Below are 18,463 nucleotides of genomic sequence, written 5' to 3'. Positions count from 1 at the left end.
ATATTAGCATGCATACATTGAAGCTTAGGGAGAAACAGAAATCCAACGGTGTGACCTTCGGAAATAGACCAGGAGGACAGTCGGTGAATTGAAGTTGACTTACTAGAGACAGAAAAAGAAAAGCTGGGGTCTTTGGCCGAGATCTACAGTTTGCCCATTGATAAAGATTAAAAATGCTTTTGGAGTAAAAATGCTTAAGGAATAAAGAAGTATATTTCCCTTGGCCAACGGTACACTGAAGATCAACTCCACAGTGAACCTTGGTTGAACTCCCCAGATTTCCCGCGAATGTGCGGTCCCGTGCTGGGTCAAACCATCTGAACAGAGGGGGGTACCGAGCGAGGTCTGAGTCGGCTTTTTGTGAAGCTCCAAAGAAGGTCGTTCAGTCCCCCCTTTCGGTGGGCAGTGGAGCCTCCCATAGGCGAAGCCCTGTGAAAGCGCCGCTGTGATTGGCGGGGTGCCGCAGAAGACGGTGACGACAGTGGCACTGGCGCGAACCCTTAGGCAAGGCTCCTGAGGTCTAGGAGTGCGCTCCACTAAGTGCTACCCGGAGCTCTACGTGCATTGGAGGCAGCGGCTTTTCTCCGGTAACCGCGGGCCACGGGAAGAGCACAGTGTCTGTGCGGCGTGGCGGAGGAAGCCGGCAGCGGGCGCGACGCGATCCTGTAGTGTTTGTCGCGCAAGTACCCCGAGCACCATGTCGTCCCCGGCGTCTACCCCAAGCAGCCGCCGCAGCCGTCGCGGAAGGGCCACACCCTCGCAGACGCGTAAGTCCTTGCCAGCGTGTTGGTCCTGCCATGCACTGCCCTCCCCCCCATCCCCCGATTCCGCCCTCTCCGCCTTCTGGTTTTTTCCCGCCACCTCTGAGAGGCGTTGGCCTTTGCTCAAGGCCTCTAGGCGCTGAGTCCAGGTCCCGGGAGTAAGCTGTTGTGCGGGCAGCCAGCGTTTGCTCATGCCCTACTCACTGTAGTGTGCAGAGAGAGACTTTCTTGTGAGTCAGGCAGTGCTGGACGCCCGTTTCCACCTTTTCCACATCTAATGTTGATTGGTTAAGAATGTCCGTACTGATTTGCTTCGTTTCTGTTTGGTTTGTGTTTGTTCAGTAAAGAATCATACTGTCCCAAGAGGAGGACAAATCCAGGAAGACAAATCATGAGAATTGATGGCCATCTTTTCTGTTTTGTTTGTCATAAGCTCGAAGTGAGGATGCCAGGTCATCTCCACCTAGGAGAGGTAGAGGCGAGGATTCTACCTCCACAGGAGAGCTGCAGCCATTGCCCACCTCGCCTGGAGCTGACCTGCAGAGCCCTGCTGTACAGGACACATTATTTTCCAGCCCTCCTCCAATACATTCTTCAGGTGTGCTTCTGAACGTCTAAGTTATACTGTGACTGATAATACAGATGATGCTTCATTGTTCATGAAGAGTACAGAGATAGTACATCTTAGGGCTCAGTGAGCAGAGAAGGAAACTTAGTGCTTTTTATAGAACATTTAGTAGTCCTCAGAATCTTAACCACCAGAGGTTACAATAAACATTCAGTTCGCTGTTGCATTTAGGTGACTTAGATCAACTGAAATAACATGCTATATTTTCCAGTTGGATATGCTATCAGAATTTCATTGTAAACTTTCAAGTTTTGTTTTTATAGCTATTCCCCTGGACTTTGATGCTAGTTCACCACTGACATATGGCACTCCCAGCTCTCGAGTAGAGGGAACCCCAAGGAGTGGTGTTAGGGGCACACCCCTGAGGCAGAGGCCTGACCTGGGGTCTGCACGGAAGGGCCTGCAGGTGGATTTGCATTCTGATGGGGTGAGTACACAAGTACAGTCTTCTTATAGCTTTATTTTGGGAAGATAAAATTGTTCATTAACATTGTCCTGTCATATTTTTGTTTGTAGCCAACAGCAGAAGATATAGTAGCGAGTGAGCAGTCTCTAGGCCAAAAACTTGTGATATGGGGAACAGATGTAAATGTGGCAACATGCAAAGAAAATTTTCAGGTGAGCTGTATGTGTTCAAATTCATACTCTTAGGGCTGAAAATGCTGGGAGGAAGTGTTTATAACCTGTATCTAAGTAGCCATAATACTTAGGGGTAGATTTTTAGGTGGCTTAGAATTGTTGATGTTTCTCTAGTTTTTAATAGGGATATACTGTCTTCAAATAGTGACTAACTCATAACTTTGTATTTTGAATACTTATTTTTAAATGCATTAAGCTTAATATTTCTTTCTCTACAAAAAGAGATTTCTTCAGCATTTTATTGACCCTCTGGCTAAAGAAGAAGAAAGTGTTGGTATAGATATTACTGAACCTCTGTACATGCAACGGCTTGGGGAGGTAATTATATACTTGCTTACAGATTCAAATCATGCATTTCAAAATAATTAGAATATAACTTGTTCATCTGATCTTACAGATTAATGTTATTGGGGAGCCATTTTTAAATGTAAACTGTGAACACATAAAGTCATTTGACAGAAATCTATACAGACAGCTCATCTGCTACCCACAGGTAAGAATTTGGCTTTGACCTCAATGAATTGCAGTAGACATCTAGAATATCTTAAGAGTTTCTGAATAGCAGAATTTTCTTTGTGGTAACAGAGGATGTGCCTCCAATGCAAAAGAACCTCTCTAGAAAGCCATGTTTAATCTTTAAGATAAGCACTTTTTCACACTAAAATTTCTGAAATTAGGATGTGTGTTACCATTAACACCACATTACAGTTTAATTGGCAGTGTATCATCTATACTGATTATAGCTATAGGCTTTGGAAGCAACCAGATTTAGTTTTAAATCTTGATTTTTTTTTCCTCCGCCTAAATAGGTATGTAACCTGAGTCAAATTACTTATCCCCCGCCTCCCCAAAGGCTGTTTTCTCATCTGCAGAATGAGGAACAAGTGTTAACAAATTTGAATAAAATAATTATGAATTAAGTATTGCTATCATTCCACTGTGGAGAAAAAGTAAGACATGAAAGTATGTGCTCAAAATTTGCTTTATTACTAATTAAAACCTAAAATATGACAGTACATACTGGAAGTACTTTCATATGTAGTCATACTTAACCCCAATGAGAGCATGCACACAGAAGATAGTTGAGTGAGTTAAGTGCGTCCAAGATTTATAGATTATATATGTGTGACTATGTAGGGTAATGCTTTTGGATTATGCTGTGTGTTTTTGCTTTTACACTTTGTTAATATGAAATGCTTTATTTATAATTAACCGTAAGATGCGGACACAAACACAGCTTAGCATTCTCACTCATTTTTTGTAGGAGGTTATCCCAACTTTTGACATGGCCGTCAATGAGATCTTTTTTGACCGTTACCCTGACTCAATCTTAGAACATCAGATTCAAGTAAGACCATTCAATGCTTTGAAGACTAAGAATATGAGAAACCTGAATCCAGAAGGTAATATTTTTAATAGCAGGAAAATACCTTACATGAAAATAAACAAACTTAAACCTTATTTTATCAAGGAATGTTAAAAGAATTGGTGGTGATAAATTACCAGTTGACCAAATGATAGTAGATTTTAGTTACCCTATGCAATTATGAACCCACCATACCTTTATTATAAAATATTAGTAAATCTAGATGGGAAAGTAAGTAAGAGAAGGTAGAATAACTGAACGGTGCAAAAGATGTTTGAGCCCAGGGAGGTGAGAGTCTTGAGCCCAAGTGAGAAGAATTCATGTTGAAATAGAAATTGAGAGTATAATAAGGATTTGGAAAGCAGACATGGAGAAATTCTCTAGATAGCAGAAAGAAGGGATGTAGCCAAAAACAAGGAGGTGAAACAGCTATTTGTGGACAATAAGTGATGCTGAAGCAGAGAGTTTGCATGGAGGCTGGAAAGCTTAGGTCCTAAAGAGCTTTGTGTTTCAACTTAAGATTTTTATTCCAAAGTCAATAGGGAACCACTGAGGAGAAAGATTTGCCACTCTTGAGAAGTTTGTAGTAGGTCTAGCGAGCAAAGTATATTGAGGTTCAGTAAGGAGACTAACGGTCGCTCAAATATTGTCTAGCAGGGTCCTAAGCTAGACAATGGCTACAGAAGTAACAAAATAGGACAAACATATTTGCCGTATAGGAAGATTGAGGTATAAAAGCTATTTAGAATTAATGAACACCTTTTTAGGTAAAAGTGTAAAAGACACATTTCAGTGAAAGGAAATAAGACAGCTAATAAACATGAGCAGGTGTTGGACTTCACTATTGAAGAACTACAATTATTTTCATTTTATGAAATTGGCTCCTAACATCAGTCTGTGATAAGGGTTTCTGGTGAGGGTCCTGGGGGAGGTAGAGCTGTTGGGTAAGTGTGCTACATTTAAATATTCAGAGTCAGAGCATTGTTGCACAAAGAGTGCCAGTTAAGATTAGAGATTATAAACTGCTAGGTACTCACCTGATTACAAAATTATTTAGCTTTTTATACTTATATTTGTAACTTATTATAAAAGTTATGTTTTAAAATAAGAAGGATTAGTTAGGAGAGAAGCAAAAATGATTTACAAATAGATGGAAGGAGGACAGGATCAAAGGAAAGACCTTGTGAATCAGCAGTAAGTGCTTAAGGGATGGGAAGTTCTACAAGGCCAGCAGTAGCTAACTATGGGGTATGTTTTGTTGACTACAAATAACAGTGTAACTAATTTAGAACCAGCATGGGCATTAGTTGAGGAAAAACTTATATGTCAGGGAAGGTCCAAATTGTGAGCAAGAGTGCAAAATAGCCTTTCTTATATAGTGAAGATTAGCTAAGTTATATAATACTTTGTTCTCTGTCTGGCACTGTTTTTAATGGTCTAGTATTATGTATGCTGACTCTTAATCCTCAACAATTCTATGAGGTATATATACTGTCATTACTCCCATTTCCTAGATGAAACACAGAGGCTAAGGGCATCTCCAATGTCAGACAGGTACTTACTAATCCAGGCTGTGTGGCTCTAGAACCCATGCTTTTCACACACTGAGACAGCAGGACTTGGCATGTGACACAGTGAGTGAGGTGGAAGGCCATGGGACAAAATAGGCAAAAGTATCAAGTTTGTAATGTGAAGCTGTAAAGTGGAACCCAACAGAAGACAGCTGAGACAAAAAGATGGTGAGATGCTTATTGGGTAGGGGGCCCTGAGAGAAAAAAGGCAAGAGATTTATTGGGGTTGAGAGGAAAGCAGACTGGACATACAAAGGGCACTCTAGGCTAGATCTGAAGTTATCCAATGAGATGTTTGTACCCTGGGCATAGTGTCTGCCGGTGACCCCAGCTATCCCAGGTGTGTCTGCACCTCCAGGTATGGTTCTTCTGGGCTTGACAGCAGACCCAGACCTGCCTTGTCAGGAATCCAGATCAAGGAGATAAAACATCTGACTGAGCCAAGGGCAGTGGCTAATGAACAAGCTGTCCTCTCCTACTTGCAGACATTGACCAACTTATCACCATCAGTGGCATGGTAATCAGGACATCCCAGCTGATTCCAGAGATGCAGGAGGCCTTCTTCCAGTGCCAGGCGTGCGCCCACACAGCCCAGGTGGAGATTGACCGCGGCCGCATCGCTGAGCCCTGCGTGTGTGAGCGCTGCCACACCACCCACAGCATGGCGCTAATCCACAACCGCTCTGTGTTCTCCGACAAGCAGATGGTGTGTGACTTTCCTGGGTGTTCTGGGTGGCCTCCCCTTTGGCATATTTTGCCTCCGTCAGGATCCACAAAAAGCTAAATATAACTTGTCCACTTATGAAACCTTGAATCCTTGCTTCTTAAATGGCGTTCAGCTACTTCATTCCTTCTCTGACAGTGTAGGTTTTGTTATAGGATTGTGGGCTGGATGCTTGGAGCACACTTCAGGCTTCCACTTTGGGATTGCACTGTCCCTGTTTTATTGCCTTTGAGCACCAGTTCATTATTATATACTTCACATTCTCATGGCCAAAAATACTTCATAAAAAGAGAGAAAATGCAGTCTTCCACTATACACATCTTAAACTTAATGATAGTCATAAATTAACAGATCAGATTAGCTTCTGATTTATTAAGTCAAATTTCACTTGAGATGTTCTTATGGGAAATAAGATAATTTTTTTTTAGCATTTCAGGTAATTACATAAAACATATCAAGATCAGTAAGGATTATTTGGTTAAATTCTGTCATTTTGCAACTGTTTCACTGGTAAAGAACAGGTTGGGGAATTTTTCTGAAGTTTTTCTCACTGATTCTATGTATAGAAAGTTGGACCTTTTTCCTCTTTAATCATGGGGAAAGGAAGGGAAGTTATTTATTGTGATTGTAAGTTATATTTTGTTTCAGTGTTTAAACAATTTTAATGTTAGATGTGTTCAAAATACTACATAAGGTAATTTCCCTTGTTGGGAGTCACTAAGAAAAAACATTAGCAAGTGTGAAAAATAATTACCAAATAACTGAAAATTAAATTAAGGTGTAAATTTTCATCTAATATTGATACAAATTATTGCAGCAAGTGTAGCTCAGATCTTGCCAGGATGGTGCTAAGAGCAGGAAATATGAAGGTGGAACAACTGTTCCCCAAGAATTTCAGCGTAGTATTCTTAGAACTCTTCAAAGATTCCCAAACAAACTTAGAGTAAAACCTAATGTCTTAGTCTCGAAGAATATGTGGCCCATCACCACACCTTTGTACCCATGGACCTGGCTGATGACGTTGTCTCAGCTCTATTTCCTTATTCCTAGATCATTAGCCAAGCTCAAGCCTGCCACAGGACCTTGGAACTTACTGTCCTTTACATTGAGAACACATGCTGCCTCCCTAACATTCTTAGACCCCTGCCCAGAGGTCACCTGGTTTGTGAAAGGCCTTTCCTAACCTTGCTTTATGTAAATCATCTCTTCCATCATCCTCACTGCCTGCGCTTCTTACTCTTCTGTCTCTTACATGGTTACTGTCAGATCTGTTACATGCTCACTTGTGTGTTTGTGTATTGTCTGTCCCCTCTCCACTCTGAGGGAAGAGACTTCGTGCACTATGGAGTCCCCAACACCTAGAACAGTCCTCAACAGAGGCTGTTAGATGAGTGGATATAATTAAGTAAACTGCCAGGTATTTGTGAGGTGCATGCAGTGACTAGGAGAGATGCACAGCAGTGCTTAACCCTGAACCTAAAATGTTTGCTTTCCCCCAGGAAATCTACTAGAAGTAACTTCTAAAAATAATCATTAGAAATGTAGACTAACATTTATGCAAAGAGATACTCACTACAACCTTAAAATGGCAAAAATAGTTACCTAAGTCACCTCCTGCTCCCTCAAGTTGGGGAATGTTTAAATAAATATAACATCTTCACAAAAGATGTGTTCATGTCACATTATAAACTTTATAAAAAACTTACCCGTCTAGAAGTTAAAACAAAGAACAGTGTTTTAAAAGGTAAAGCTGCTAGGCATCAGAAATGGTTCTAAGTGGTACAAAGACTTGTGGTTTTTGTCTCCATTATGCTTTCTTCCATGAGTTTCTGTTTTCATGTGCTTTTTTTAAGATCAAACTTCAAGAGTCTCCTGAAGATATGCCTGCAGGGCAGACACCTCACACTGTCATCCTTTTTGCTCACAATGATCTTGTTGACAAGGTTCAACCTGGGGACAGGGTGAATGTTACAGGTAAGAATGCAGGTTGTGTTAATGGGATAAGTCTGTCTTCCTTTTAATGATAGTTTTTAGGCACTCTGCCTTTCTCTTGCTGCTTTTAAGAATCTCTCTTTATCTTGAACCTTTGTCAATTTAATTATGATGTGTCTTGCTGTGTTCCTCTTTGGGTCTAGCTTGTTTGGGATTCTGTGCTTCCTGGTTTATATGTCTGTTTTCTTCACCAAATTTGGGAAATTTTCCTTCATTATCTTTTCACATAAGCTTTCAATTTCTTGCTCTTCCTCTTCTCCTTCTGGCACCCTTATGATTCAGATGTTGGCATATTTAAAGTTGTCCCAGAGGTTCCTAAGCCTTTCCTCATTTTTTTTAGATTCTTGTTTCCTCATTCTGTACTGGTTGACTTTTTTTTTTCTTTACGTTCCAAATCATTGATTTGAACCCTGGTTTCTTCCCTTCACCATTGGTTTTGTGTGGATTTTTCTTCGTTTCACTTAGCATAGCCTTCACTTCTTCCCTTATGCGTTTGCCATACTTAAGCATAGCTGTCAAGCCTGTGAGCATATTTATCCCCAGCGTTTTGAACTCTACATCTGTTAGGTTGGCTATCTCCTCGTCGCTTAGTTCTCCCACTGGAACCTTGACCTGTTCCTTCTTTTGGGCCATACTTCTCAGTCTCCTCATCTTGACAGACTCCTGTGTGTGTTTGCCTCTGTTTCTTACATAGAGCTGTTGCACCTGTTACGTTATAAGAGGTGGAGCCTTAGGTTTTCTCATCAGTAGAGGGGGACCTGTTTCACCACATTGTGGCGTTGTATGTGGGGGAAGGGTCTGAGGGGGAACAATGCCACTTGCTCAGCACTCGCCCTTTTTCCAGGCACTTCTCCCACTTCCATATGGGACTTGCTCCTCTCTAGCTGTTGCCCTGGCCATTGTTCCCAGAGTGGGTGGGTCTGCAGATGTTCTAGGACCGCGGGGGCCCTTTAAATAAGCGGACTCTACTGAGGGACCAGCAGTTTCTTCCTCTGCCCCAACCCCCACTGGTTTGCACAGTTAGAAGCAATGAGGCTTTATTTTCCCCTGTGCTAGAACTGTGAGCTAGCTGTTCAGTCCGGTCTAGTACTGAGAGCGCTTCTCAAGTGTCCCTCCCTATTTTTTAAAATGTGTGATTGCGCTTTCCGCTTGCCTGCCACTGCCACTGCTTCCACCACACAGTGTCCTCTCCACCCCGGCTCTGCCCCTTCTACCTGTCTGGATGAGTATTTCTTCTTTACATCTTTGTTGAACTTCCATGTAGCTCGATTTTCTGGAACTTCTGGTTGTCTCTAGTTTTGAGGTGGTTGTATTCCTTCTTAGTTCTGGAGGGAGACGCAGTGTGTCTGTCCAGGCCTCCGTCTTGGCCAGAAGTACCCTAAAGTATATTTTATTGAGTATGCTATTACAATTGTCCCAATTTTCTTTCCCCTTTGCCCTCCTCTACCTGGAAACTTCCTTCCCCCAGCAATTCCCCCCTCCTTAGTTCAAGTCCATAGACCATGTATATACGTTGATTTTTATGTTTTAAAAAGAATTACATTTACCTGTTAAATAGACAAAGGTCAAGTGATCAATGGCAGCACGTTGTGAAAGCTATAAGAGAGATTAGATATTCTCTCCTCAAAAAACAGTAAGAAACTGAGTTGTCCTAGAGTTCAAGGGTTCTAGTTTAAAATTTAAAAAAGATAAATATCAGACACATCAATTTAGGAAATTTTTGTTCTTGGAGAATGGATTAGTTAATATGTTTGAAATGTTGATTGTTCATCTACTTTTAATGTTCTTAAGCTGTATTCTTAAGAAAGCAGGGTGAGGCATGACTGTTCCCTTAGAAATATCTGCTATTATAAACAGAATAGTCATTTTTCCTATATCATAGCTTCACCTTTGATTCAGCAGATTGTCTTACTGTGTATGAAATAATTTGTCAGTGATTTTTTAAAGACTTAAGCTTTTGAGATTTTCTTCCCAAATTTTAATGCAAGATTTTGGTAGTATTTTGTTTTGGTCAAATAATTACTACGCAGATTCTGTACACTCAGTTTAAGGGAAATGAAAATACTGGTTTTGAACTATTTTTTGAACACAGCCATGAGCTAAGCATTGTTCTAAAAGCAAAGTAATTTCATTTAAACCTCAGAATGATTATATACAGTGCAGTTATCCTTGTATAGGCGCACAAGGTCACAGAGCAAACCAGGTAGTCACTGATGAACACATTTTAGGCCTGTCTCTTTCAGAGACCTGTGTTCTTTCCAACTTGCTCCTGTCACCTTCAGCAAAGAGCTTTACCCCCTGGGGAGTTCATGGAGGCAATGTACTTGGACGCTCCCTTCCTCCAGTGCCAGCTGTCAGTTCTCAGTACTGCCTGTTGTCCGAGCCCATTAGTGGAAAGTAAAAGGGCTCTTGGTTGTGCCCCCAGGCATCTTTCGAGCTGTGCCTATTCGAGTCAATCCAAGAGTGAGTAATGTGAAGTCTGTCTACAAAACCCACATTGATGTCATTCATTATCGAAAAACTGATGCAAAACGTCTGCATGGCCTTGATGAAGAAGCAGAACAGAAACTTTTTTCAGAGAAACGTGTGGAATTGCTTAAGGAACTTTCCAGAAAACCAGACATTTATGAGCGACTTGCTTCAGCCTTGGCACCAAGTATTTATGAACACGAAGATATAAAGAAGGTAAATATGGATTTTTAATTTATGGTTGGGATTTATAGTTCTTTGGGATCAAATAGTATATACATCCATCCCTCCTTTCCCACCCCCATGCTTCCCACCATAAAGGATAAGAGCTTCTGCCTGCTTGGTAGAGCAAGGAGCTCACAGCCTTACTTGGTTATTGATTGAGGAGAATCACAGCATCATTGTCCATTACTTTATCTCTACACCAAACTTACATGTTACTACATATATGAAGAGGCACACAGAGCCAGAAGAGGGATTTACATGGCCACCATTCTGGCAGGATATGTGCTTATGTATAAATAAATAACTTAAAGTGGTATTAAATGCATTTTTATACCTTTATTTAAATTTCTTAATTGTAACTCATTGAGTAGAAAAGTACCTCTGACACTTAAACTATATCTTGGTTACTCTATAGTAAATGAATATTTAGACATATTTTTTTGTTTAGGGAATCCTGCTGCAGCTCTTTGGTGGAACAAGAAAGGATTTTAGTCACACAGGAAGGGGCAAATTTCGTGCTGAGATCAACATTTTGCTGTGCGGTGACCCTGGGACCAGCAAGTCCCAGCTGCTGCAATATGTGTACAACCTGGTCCCCAGGGGCCAGTACACGTCTGGAAAGGGCTCCAGTGCAGTCGGTCTCACCGCATATGTGATGAAAGACCCTGAGACAAGGCAGCTTGTCCTGCAGACTGGTGCCCTTGTCCTCAGTGACAATGGTATCTGCTGTATTGATGAGTTTGACAAGATGAATGAAAGTACAAGATCAGTATTGCATGAAGTCATGGAACAGCAGACTCTTTCTATCGCAAAGGTATGTCACATTCTCCAACCATAAACATGGACATGTTTAAAATGTGTGGACACATGAAATAAAGCATCTGTAGAACTAGTCAGTGTTACCTTGAGTTCTAAACTTTGGGAAATTAGTAAGTACTTTTACTATAGATTTCAGCAAAATCTCTGCCTATTTTCTACAGGGTCTTTCATTTATTTTTGCTGTACTTACCTACTAATTTTGTCCTAAATATCATGCAGGAGGTTTAGTTTCTGAGAAAAGTGCAGTTACAGCATATACATTTATCTAGAACTCAGCACTTTACATGAGTCCAAGGACAGTGCTGTCCCAAGTGGAATTGCTGAAGTCATCTTTACAAGGTGACATGGCTCTTGGTGACATTGGAGACATGGCCATGCCATGCCAGGCAAAGATGTTTCACACAGTTCCTGCCATCAAGGTGAAACTTCTAACTGCACTGTTTTCTCTGATAGGCTGGGATTATTTGTCAGCTTAATGCACGCACCTCAATCCTGGCCGCAGCAAATCCTATCGAGTCTCAATGGAATCCTAAGAAAACTACCATTGAAAATATCCAGCTACCTCACACGTTATTATCAAGGTATGAAAACATTTTTATATAACAGATGTTTGTTCTTTGCTTATTTGTAGAGTTTCCAGGGTGAGAGGGAGAAAAGGAAATACTAATATTCAACATATTGCTAATATCACAAACTCGTTAACGTGTAAGTTTTCAAATTTGGTTGGTCAGGGGTTTTCATGGCAAGCACTACGTGTTTCTCTACTGTGGGTAGTATCTTGACAGTTATTTGTGCTTTGAAGCAAATAGGACATTTCACCTTGACATCTATTTCAGAAGCTTCTCAGTCACTACTTTTACCTGTCTTAAAGCCACTAGTGAGAATCAAGCACTATACTTGTTCTACAGAGAATAGTTTCACATGGTAGATAAGGTTCTGAAAAGTTAAATTTGTTAAAGCAGAGTCATATAATCCACACTTTTGCTCAACCCAAAACTCCAAATATTGATTTAGTTTTACTTTTTAACCAAATAGTTGTTCTTTCCCAAAACACTAGCATGTATTTTCATTCATATCTTCCAGTCTTCAAAATTACAGTAACATTTCCCTCAGGGAAATCTTAATTCTTTGACTTAGCTGTTTGACAACTAGCTATTTTCTGGGCAAACCTAAGGGTCAAGAGAACAGCCATCTGCTGGGGACAGAGCAGGGTGAACTGGATTGATCTGAAGGCTCTGTAGGCAGCCTGAACAGAATATGCTTGGGGAGAATCCTCAGCAGCCCTGACCAAAGACATGTTCACTGTACATGCCTAGGTGACCCAAGGTCAATTTTTATTTTATTTTATTTTATTTATTTATGTATTTATTTTTTTATTTTAGAGAAAGAGAAAAACATCTCTGTTATTCCACTTATTAATGCATTCATTGCATCATGTGCCCTGACTACAGATCGAACCTGCAATCTTGGCATATGGGGACAACGCTCTAACCAACTGAACTACCTTGCCAGAGCCCCAAGAGCAATTTTTAAACTATGCTTGTAGGTGTGTTGGTGTCCCAACTATGAAAACATTATTTTTACAATGTTTTCTCAGGTTTGATTTGATCTTCCTCATGCTGGACCCTCAGGATGAAGCCTATGACAGGCGTCTGGCTCACCACCTTGTCGCTCTTTACTACCAGAGTGAGGAGCAAGTGGAGGAGGAGTTCATGGACATGGCAGTGCTAAAGGACTACATCGCTTACGCTCACAGCACAGTCATGCCTCGGCTGAGCCAGGAAGCCAGCCAAGCTCTCATTGAGGTACCATGCGTCCATGTTTAAAGCCTGAAAAAATGGCTTTCTGAGCCTTTAGCGAAAAGCCTTAGCGTTGTCCCCTTAAAAGAGTAATTATTTTATTAAGAATAATATACTATTATCTATAACTTTTCTCCGCTGTTGCAAAATGACTTTTCCAAATGTAAAAAGGGGGAAATGATTCATTTACATAGGTTGTACATCCACTTTTTACATTTAAATACTAAGTATAGTGAATTTATGATCAAAATATAGGAGCTAAAATAATAAGTGATGCTTCTTAGTAACTTTGTAACTCTGGACAAGTCATTCAAATTCTCTGAGCTTCCATTTTCTTGTTTCTAAAAAATAAATTGAATTAAACTATTTTGTGTTCACTTTCCAGTATCTCTCACATGGTCAGCACAGCAGTACATGATGACACATATTAGGTTATTCAGATGTTATGATAGGAGGATTTTGATGGGCTTTACATTCTAATGACACTCCCAAAAATGCTCAAATGACCGTTGCAGATGAGATGTAATTTTGCATTTGTATCATTCTTGAGAGTTGCTCAATAAGAAATAAAATGATGTCATCTTATCTATAAGTTTAATACAACTTACCTGTGTAACATCCTGGTAATCCTTTGTGTGCCTTATTCATGGATCCTCAACTGGGGTATAAGTCAGTCAGTGCCAGAGGAACTTTTTCATATGGGCAGCTTTGTTGTTCTCTGCTCTAATTGCAGCCTGCCCCTTACCCCAGCGCACATGTCCTCTGAGCACCGGGCTTCATGCACCTTCACTGTGCATTTCCACTCTGCATTCTTTAAAGTCGTATTCAGATACCACCTTCTTGGCTTTGAGGCACAATGCTTGATCTCACTTTTTATTCCCCTCAGTACCTGCACATGGGAGTCAGGCAAAAGTTTCATTTATTTAATGGAATCCTAAATGTTCAAGGTTCAACCATGAAACTAAGGTTATTGTTTACAAAGAATTTTGGTTTTTTTGTTTCCTATGTACATTAGGCTTATGTAGACATGAGAAAGATCGGCAGTAGCCGAGGAATGGTTTCTGCATACCCTCGACAGCTGGAATCTTTGATTCGCTTAGCAGAAGCCCATGCTAAAGTACGGTTTTCAAACAAAGTTGAAGCAATTGATGTCGAAGAGGCGAAACGTTTGCATCGGGAGGCCCTAAAACAGTCTGCCACTGACCCCCGGACTGGCATTGTGGACATATCTATTCTTACTACAGGTTTGTCACGTGTATTAAACATAAAAGCACACGAAAATTATTTAATATATAACTAAGTTAATTTTTTTTTGACATTCAGCTATTATCACTAACCTTTATGGAAAGTTGAAACATTATTTTTGTTAATTTCTTTTAAATCAGGAATGAGTGCTACCTCTCGTAAACGGAAAGAAGAGTTAGCTGAAGCATTGAAAAAACTTATTTTATCTAAAGGTAAAACACCGGCTCTAAAATACCAGCAACTTTTTGAAGATATCCGTGGACAATCTGACATAGTAAGTGTTCATATATATTTTTTTGTGTAATAGAGTGTTTTTTCTTAATACTGCTTTCAAGTTTTTTTCTTATTTTTACCTTCATTTATTGTTTAAGTAGTAAATATCGGTAAGGATAATGAGAAACACTAAGACCGCCCGTAAACCCATCATTAAGAAATAATCACAATTAAAATTTTGTTATCCTCCTTTTATAACTTCTGTGTGTATATGTTCACATGTGGTCTTCTCTTTGAAGAATGAACATGGTCAATTACATTTATACTGTTTTGTAACTGCTGTTTCTTTTTTAATTAACAAGTTAATATTAACATCATCTGTGAAGGTAAATAGATTTGATAACATTAATCATAATGGTTGGTAACTCTTTTGCATGCATAGTTCATCATTTACTTAACCAGCTGGACATTTAAGTTGTTTGCAGGTTTTTGCAATTATAAAGTGTTAAAATCACACATCTTAATTTATTATATAAATTTGTTTGGGGGATGAAATATTCAGGTGCCCTTTTGTGAATAAATAAAGTTGAGTTGGTTAGGGAAAAGAAGTTCAATGGCCAACACCAGCCATTTGCCTGCTATCATAATGCCCCTTGGTTATTTTTCATAGCTGCATTGGCACACAGGCGCAGAGTTAGTTACCATAGATGCCAAGCTATGGTATTTATCATCTGGTCCTTTACAGGAAATGTTTGCCACTCCTGAGTTAGAACATAAGAAATGTATATAACCACCAAAAAAGAAAAACTGGCATAGTTCTTTAACATTGAAATTATTGTATCTCTATGACAGATAAGAGAGTACTTAATATGTAAAATATTTGTTTCTTTTCCCCAAAGGCAATTACCAAAGATATGTTTGAAGAAGCATTGCGTGCCTTGGCTGATGATGACTTTTTGACAGTAACTGGAAAAACTGTTCGCTTGCTCTGAAGCTCTTGTGAGCAGTGCTGTGTGTTCTACTTAATCTGCTGCACTGTCATTTGGCTCCATAAAATTTTCTAACCTGGGTTTGATTTTTGTCATCAAATGTGTGTGTGTGCATGTCTTTTTTTAACATTTTAAGTAAAAATACTCTGCCAGTTTACATACAGTAGAGATTATTTTCTTGAAGTGCCATTTATTCAGCACCGAGACTTTATATTCAGATGGCAGATCAGGATATCAGTCTTTTTGTCTTTTTTGTTTTTGTTTTTTCTTTTTTCTAATCCTCACCCGAGGACATGTTCATTGATTTTTTTTTAAGAGAGAGAGAGGGTAACATCAGTAGGTAGCCTCCCATACATGCCCCAGCTGGGGATCAAACCTACAACCTAGGTATGGACCTTGACCAGGAATTATGTAACCGTTTGGTGTATGGGATGATGTTCCAACTGAGCCATCCGGCCAGGGCAGAAAATCAGTTTTTGAAGATAGCAGTCTACGTCATGGTATTTGTGCTAGACATTCTAATGGCAATCATCTGTATGCTTGAAGTGTTTGTAGTATGAGATAAGACGTAGCCAGTGCATATCATTCTGAGTGGGGCAATAAAAGACAATAGCCTTTCTCCTAACAACTCTCAAGTGTAATTACTTCTAGCGGCTTGTTCTCATGGCTATCATAAGATCAAAAATGGGTGGTTGGAAAGGATTAGGTTCTAGGTTAACTTTTATTACTCTATCCTAATGTGTAAAACTTTTTCCTAAATAAATGATAGAATAAATAATACCTGATTGGCATTATTTTTAATTAAGAAAAAAATCTTCACTAAATACTAGTCATGGAAATTCATCATGGTAAGTACTTTATAAATCACCAAAGAAAGTATAAAATAATGAATTGTATTTTATTCAAAAATTATTTAATCCTAGCCATCATGATTCTTGTAAAACCATCATAATTGAAATCATTTATGGGAATATTGCTATAATAAATAATCTGAAACATTTAAGTCATTGTATCAGGCCTCTTATAAGTTAGAATCAACATTCATTAATAAACTATCCATAGAAAATGTTATATCTTAATTGAATATTTAAATAGCATTGAAATGTTAATATGGGAATGATAAGAGGTCGTCTGACCAAACTTTCATTTTTATGAGTCATTATTCTTTGCTGGCCTTGAGTGGTTTACAGAAACTGTTTTGGTGGAGGTAGTAGTTTGGTTGGGATGTCACCAAAGGATGCAAGGCTGACAACCCACCAAGTGGCTTTACTAATGAGATTTCCTCTGAACTCATTGCACAGGAAATGCTTTGACAGTTTATAATCCTCAGCTACTCTGTGGAAGCAAGAACTCTCTCATCTCTTTGCCTGAAGACCCTAAAGCAAGAGATGAAGCTGAAATTAAAACAGTTGAGTCTTCTGACTTTAGAATTTTACTTAACTATGCCTTCTCAGGCTATAGCTCAGGTTTTTAACTCCGTTCATGCTTTTGGATACACTGCTTATACTTCCAAAATTATGCAAAATGATGTGGTGGGAACTTTATAAATGTTCCATTGAGTAGAGAAGTCCTAAACTGTTGAACTGTGTTCTTGTGACCACATGGTTTTCAGACTTGAAATAAGTTTTATTCACATCTCTAGAGTTACTCAAAGATAACCACTACATAGGTCATGTTGGAGCTTGCCACTGACAAAGCTATGAATAGTACACATACTGAAATTACGCATTCTGTAGGGTTTTGTGAGGCTAAATTACCTGAAAGTGATTAGAAATCATGCTATGGTCACAATGAGGAAGAGCTCTTGACTTTTCCCCTGAATTGCAAAATGGATAAGGTCACCATAAGTGTCCTTTCTTTGCATTTGCCAACATGGCTTAGTTGGAGTGTTGTCCCACAATCTTTCAGTTATGGGTTCAATTCCCAGTCAGGGCACATACATAGATTGTGGGTTCTATCCCCAGTCCAGGTGTGCCTACAGGGAACAACCGCATTGGTTTCTCCCACTAAAAATAGAAAAATGTCCTTTCACTATTATAAAACTACTAATTAAAAAAAAAAAAAAAAGCTGCCACTATGTAGTTTGAAGTTGAGGTGTCTATAAAGTTCTAGAGCTGATTCCTTCATATAATATAGTTCTGTAGAATTATGGAATTAATGAAGGCAATAAAAGGCAGGTTCTTTCTCCAGATTAAAGTCTTCGCCTGTACTAATGGTTAGAATGTTGGAAGCAATCTGTGTATATGCACAGTACCTGAAACTGTATAGTAGTAATACTCAAATACTTGCCAACTAAAATGTTTTGCCCCTTGAAATTTATGCATTAGTAATATTTTTCTAAATCTTGTCATTTAATTCCAAGATGGAAGGTATATACAACTACAAATGAAGTGTATATATAGTTTGATTTTAAGGAAATTTTAGTTGAATGAAAATACTGTGCCTGTCCTGCTGGCAGGTTGCATTGTACTGAATCTAGTAGGTTTACAATTGGCAGTACACGAAATACAGTTTATTGTATTTATTAGTTTCCATACAAACGGCTGTAAACCTACTTTTGCCCCGCCCTGTATTTGCAGAGAGAATTGACTCCTGTGAAGGAAGAGGTAAGGGTATAAAAGTTGTCAGAGGGGATCCCTGAAATCAGTGAGATCTTACGATGTAAAGTGAAACAATAAGAGGATGTGTTCAAATTGGAGTTCTCTCAAATTCTGACGGATGTTGCCTTATACAGTGTGCCACGTGACTCTGGGAGCATACCACATCCCTAGGAGTGCTGGGCAGGAAAGATTGAGAACCACACAGCCTTGGGCTGAAGAGCATCTTCCTCATTTGTACAAGGTGGCTTATGGTGTAAAGAGGTGTGGGCTGCCAAAGTTCAAATCCTGGCTCACCACTTATTCTCAACATAATGTTTATAGAGCACATGGTGAGTGCTCAATATTGTTGCTGTAAGCAAAGAGAATGTGTTTTTCTTAGAACAATATAATTTCAACTTAATTCCTATGAATATTTTTTCAAAC

At 39.4% G+C, this 18,463-nt stretch overlaps 1 protein-coding gene across 1 annotated transcript; it reads left to right on the top strand.

The window, feature by feature from the left end:
* Positions 1-524: 524 nt before the first annotated feature.
* Positions 525-16,220, top strand: MCM4 (minichromosome maintenance complex component 4). The gene is made up of 16 exons (XM_090283715.1): positions 525-767; positions 1,195-1,359; positions 1,653-1,816; positions 1,906-2,007; positions 2,251-2,346; positions 2,426-2,521; positions 3,293-3,431; positions 5,451-5,671; positions 7,543-7,663; positions 10,107-10,366; positions 10,824-11,189; positions 11,648-11,775; positions 12,792-12,999; positions 14,009-14,237; positions 14,379-14,512; positions 15,351-16,220. The coding sequence occupies exons 1-16, from the start codon at positions 698-700 to the stop codon at positions 15,441-15,443; spliced, it is 2,592 nt and encodes an 863-aa protein (XP_090139841.1). The 5' UTR covers positions 525-697; the 3' UTR covers positions 15,444-16,220.
* Positions 16,221-18,463: the final 2,243 nt, after the last annotated feature.

The sequence above is a fragment of the Furipterus horrens genome, unplaced genomic scaffold (genome assembly GCF_987537825.1).
Source record: "Furipterus horrens unplaced genomic scaffold, mFurHor1.1.pri manual_scaffold_7, whole genome shotgun sequence".
Lineage (NCBI taxonomy): Eukaryota > Metazoa > Chordata > Mammalia > Chiroptera > Furipteridae > Furipterus > Furipterus horrens.
Note: the sequence above shows the minus strand (reverse complement) of the source record. Positions and strands in the feature narration are given on the sequence as shown.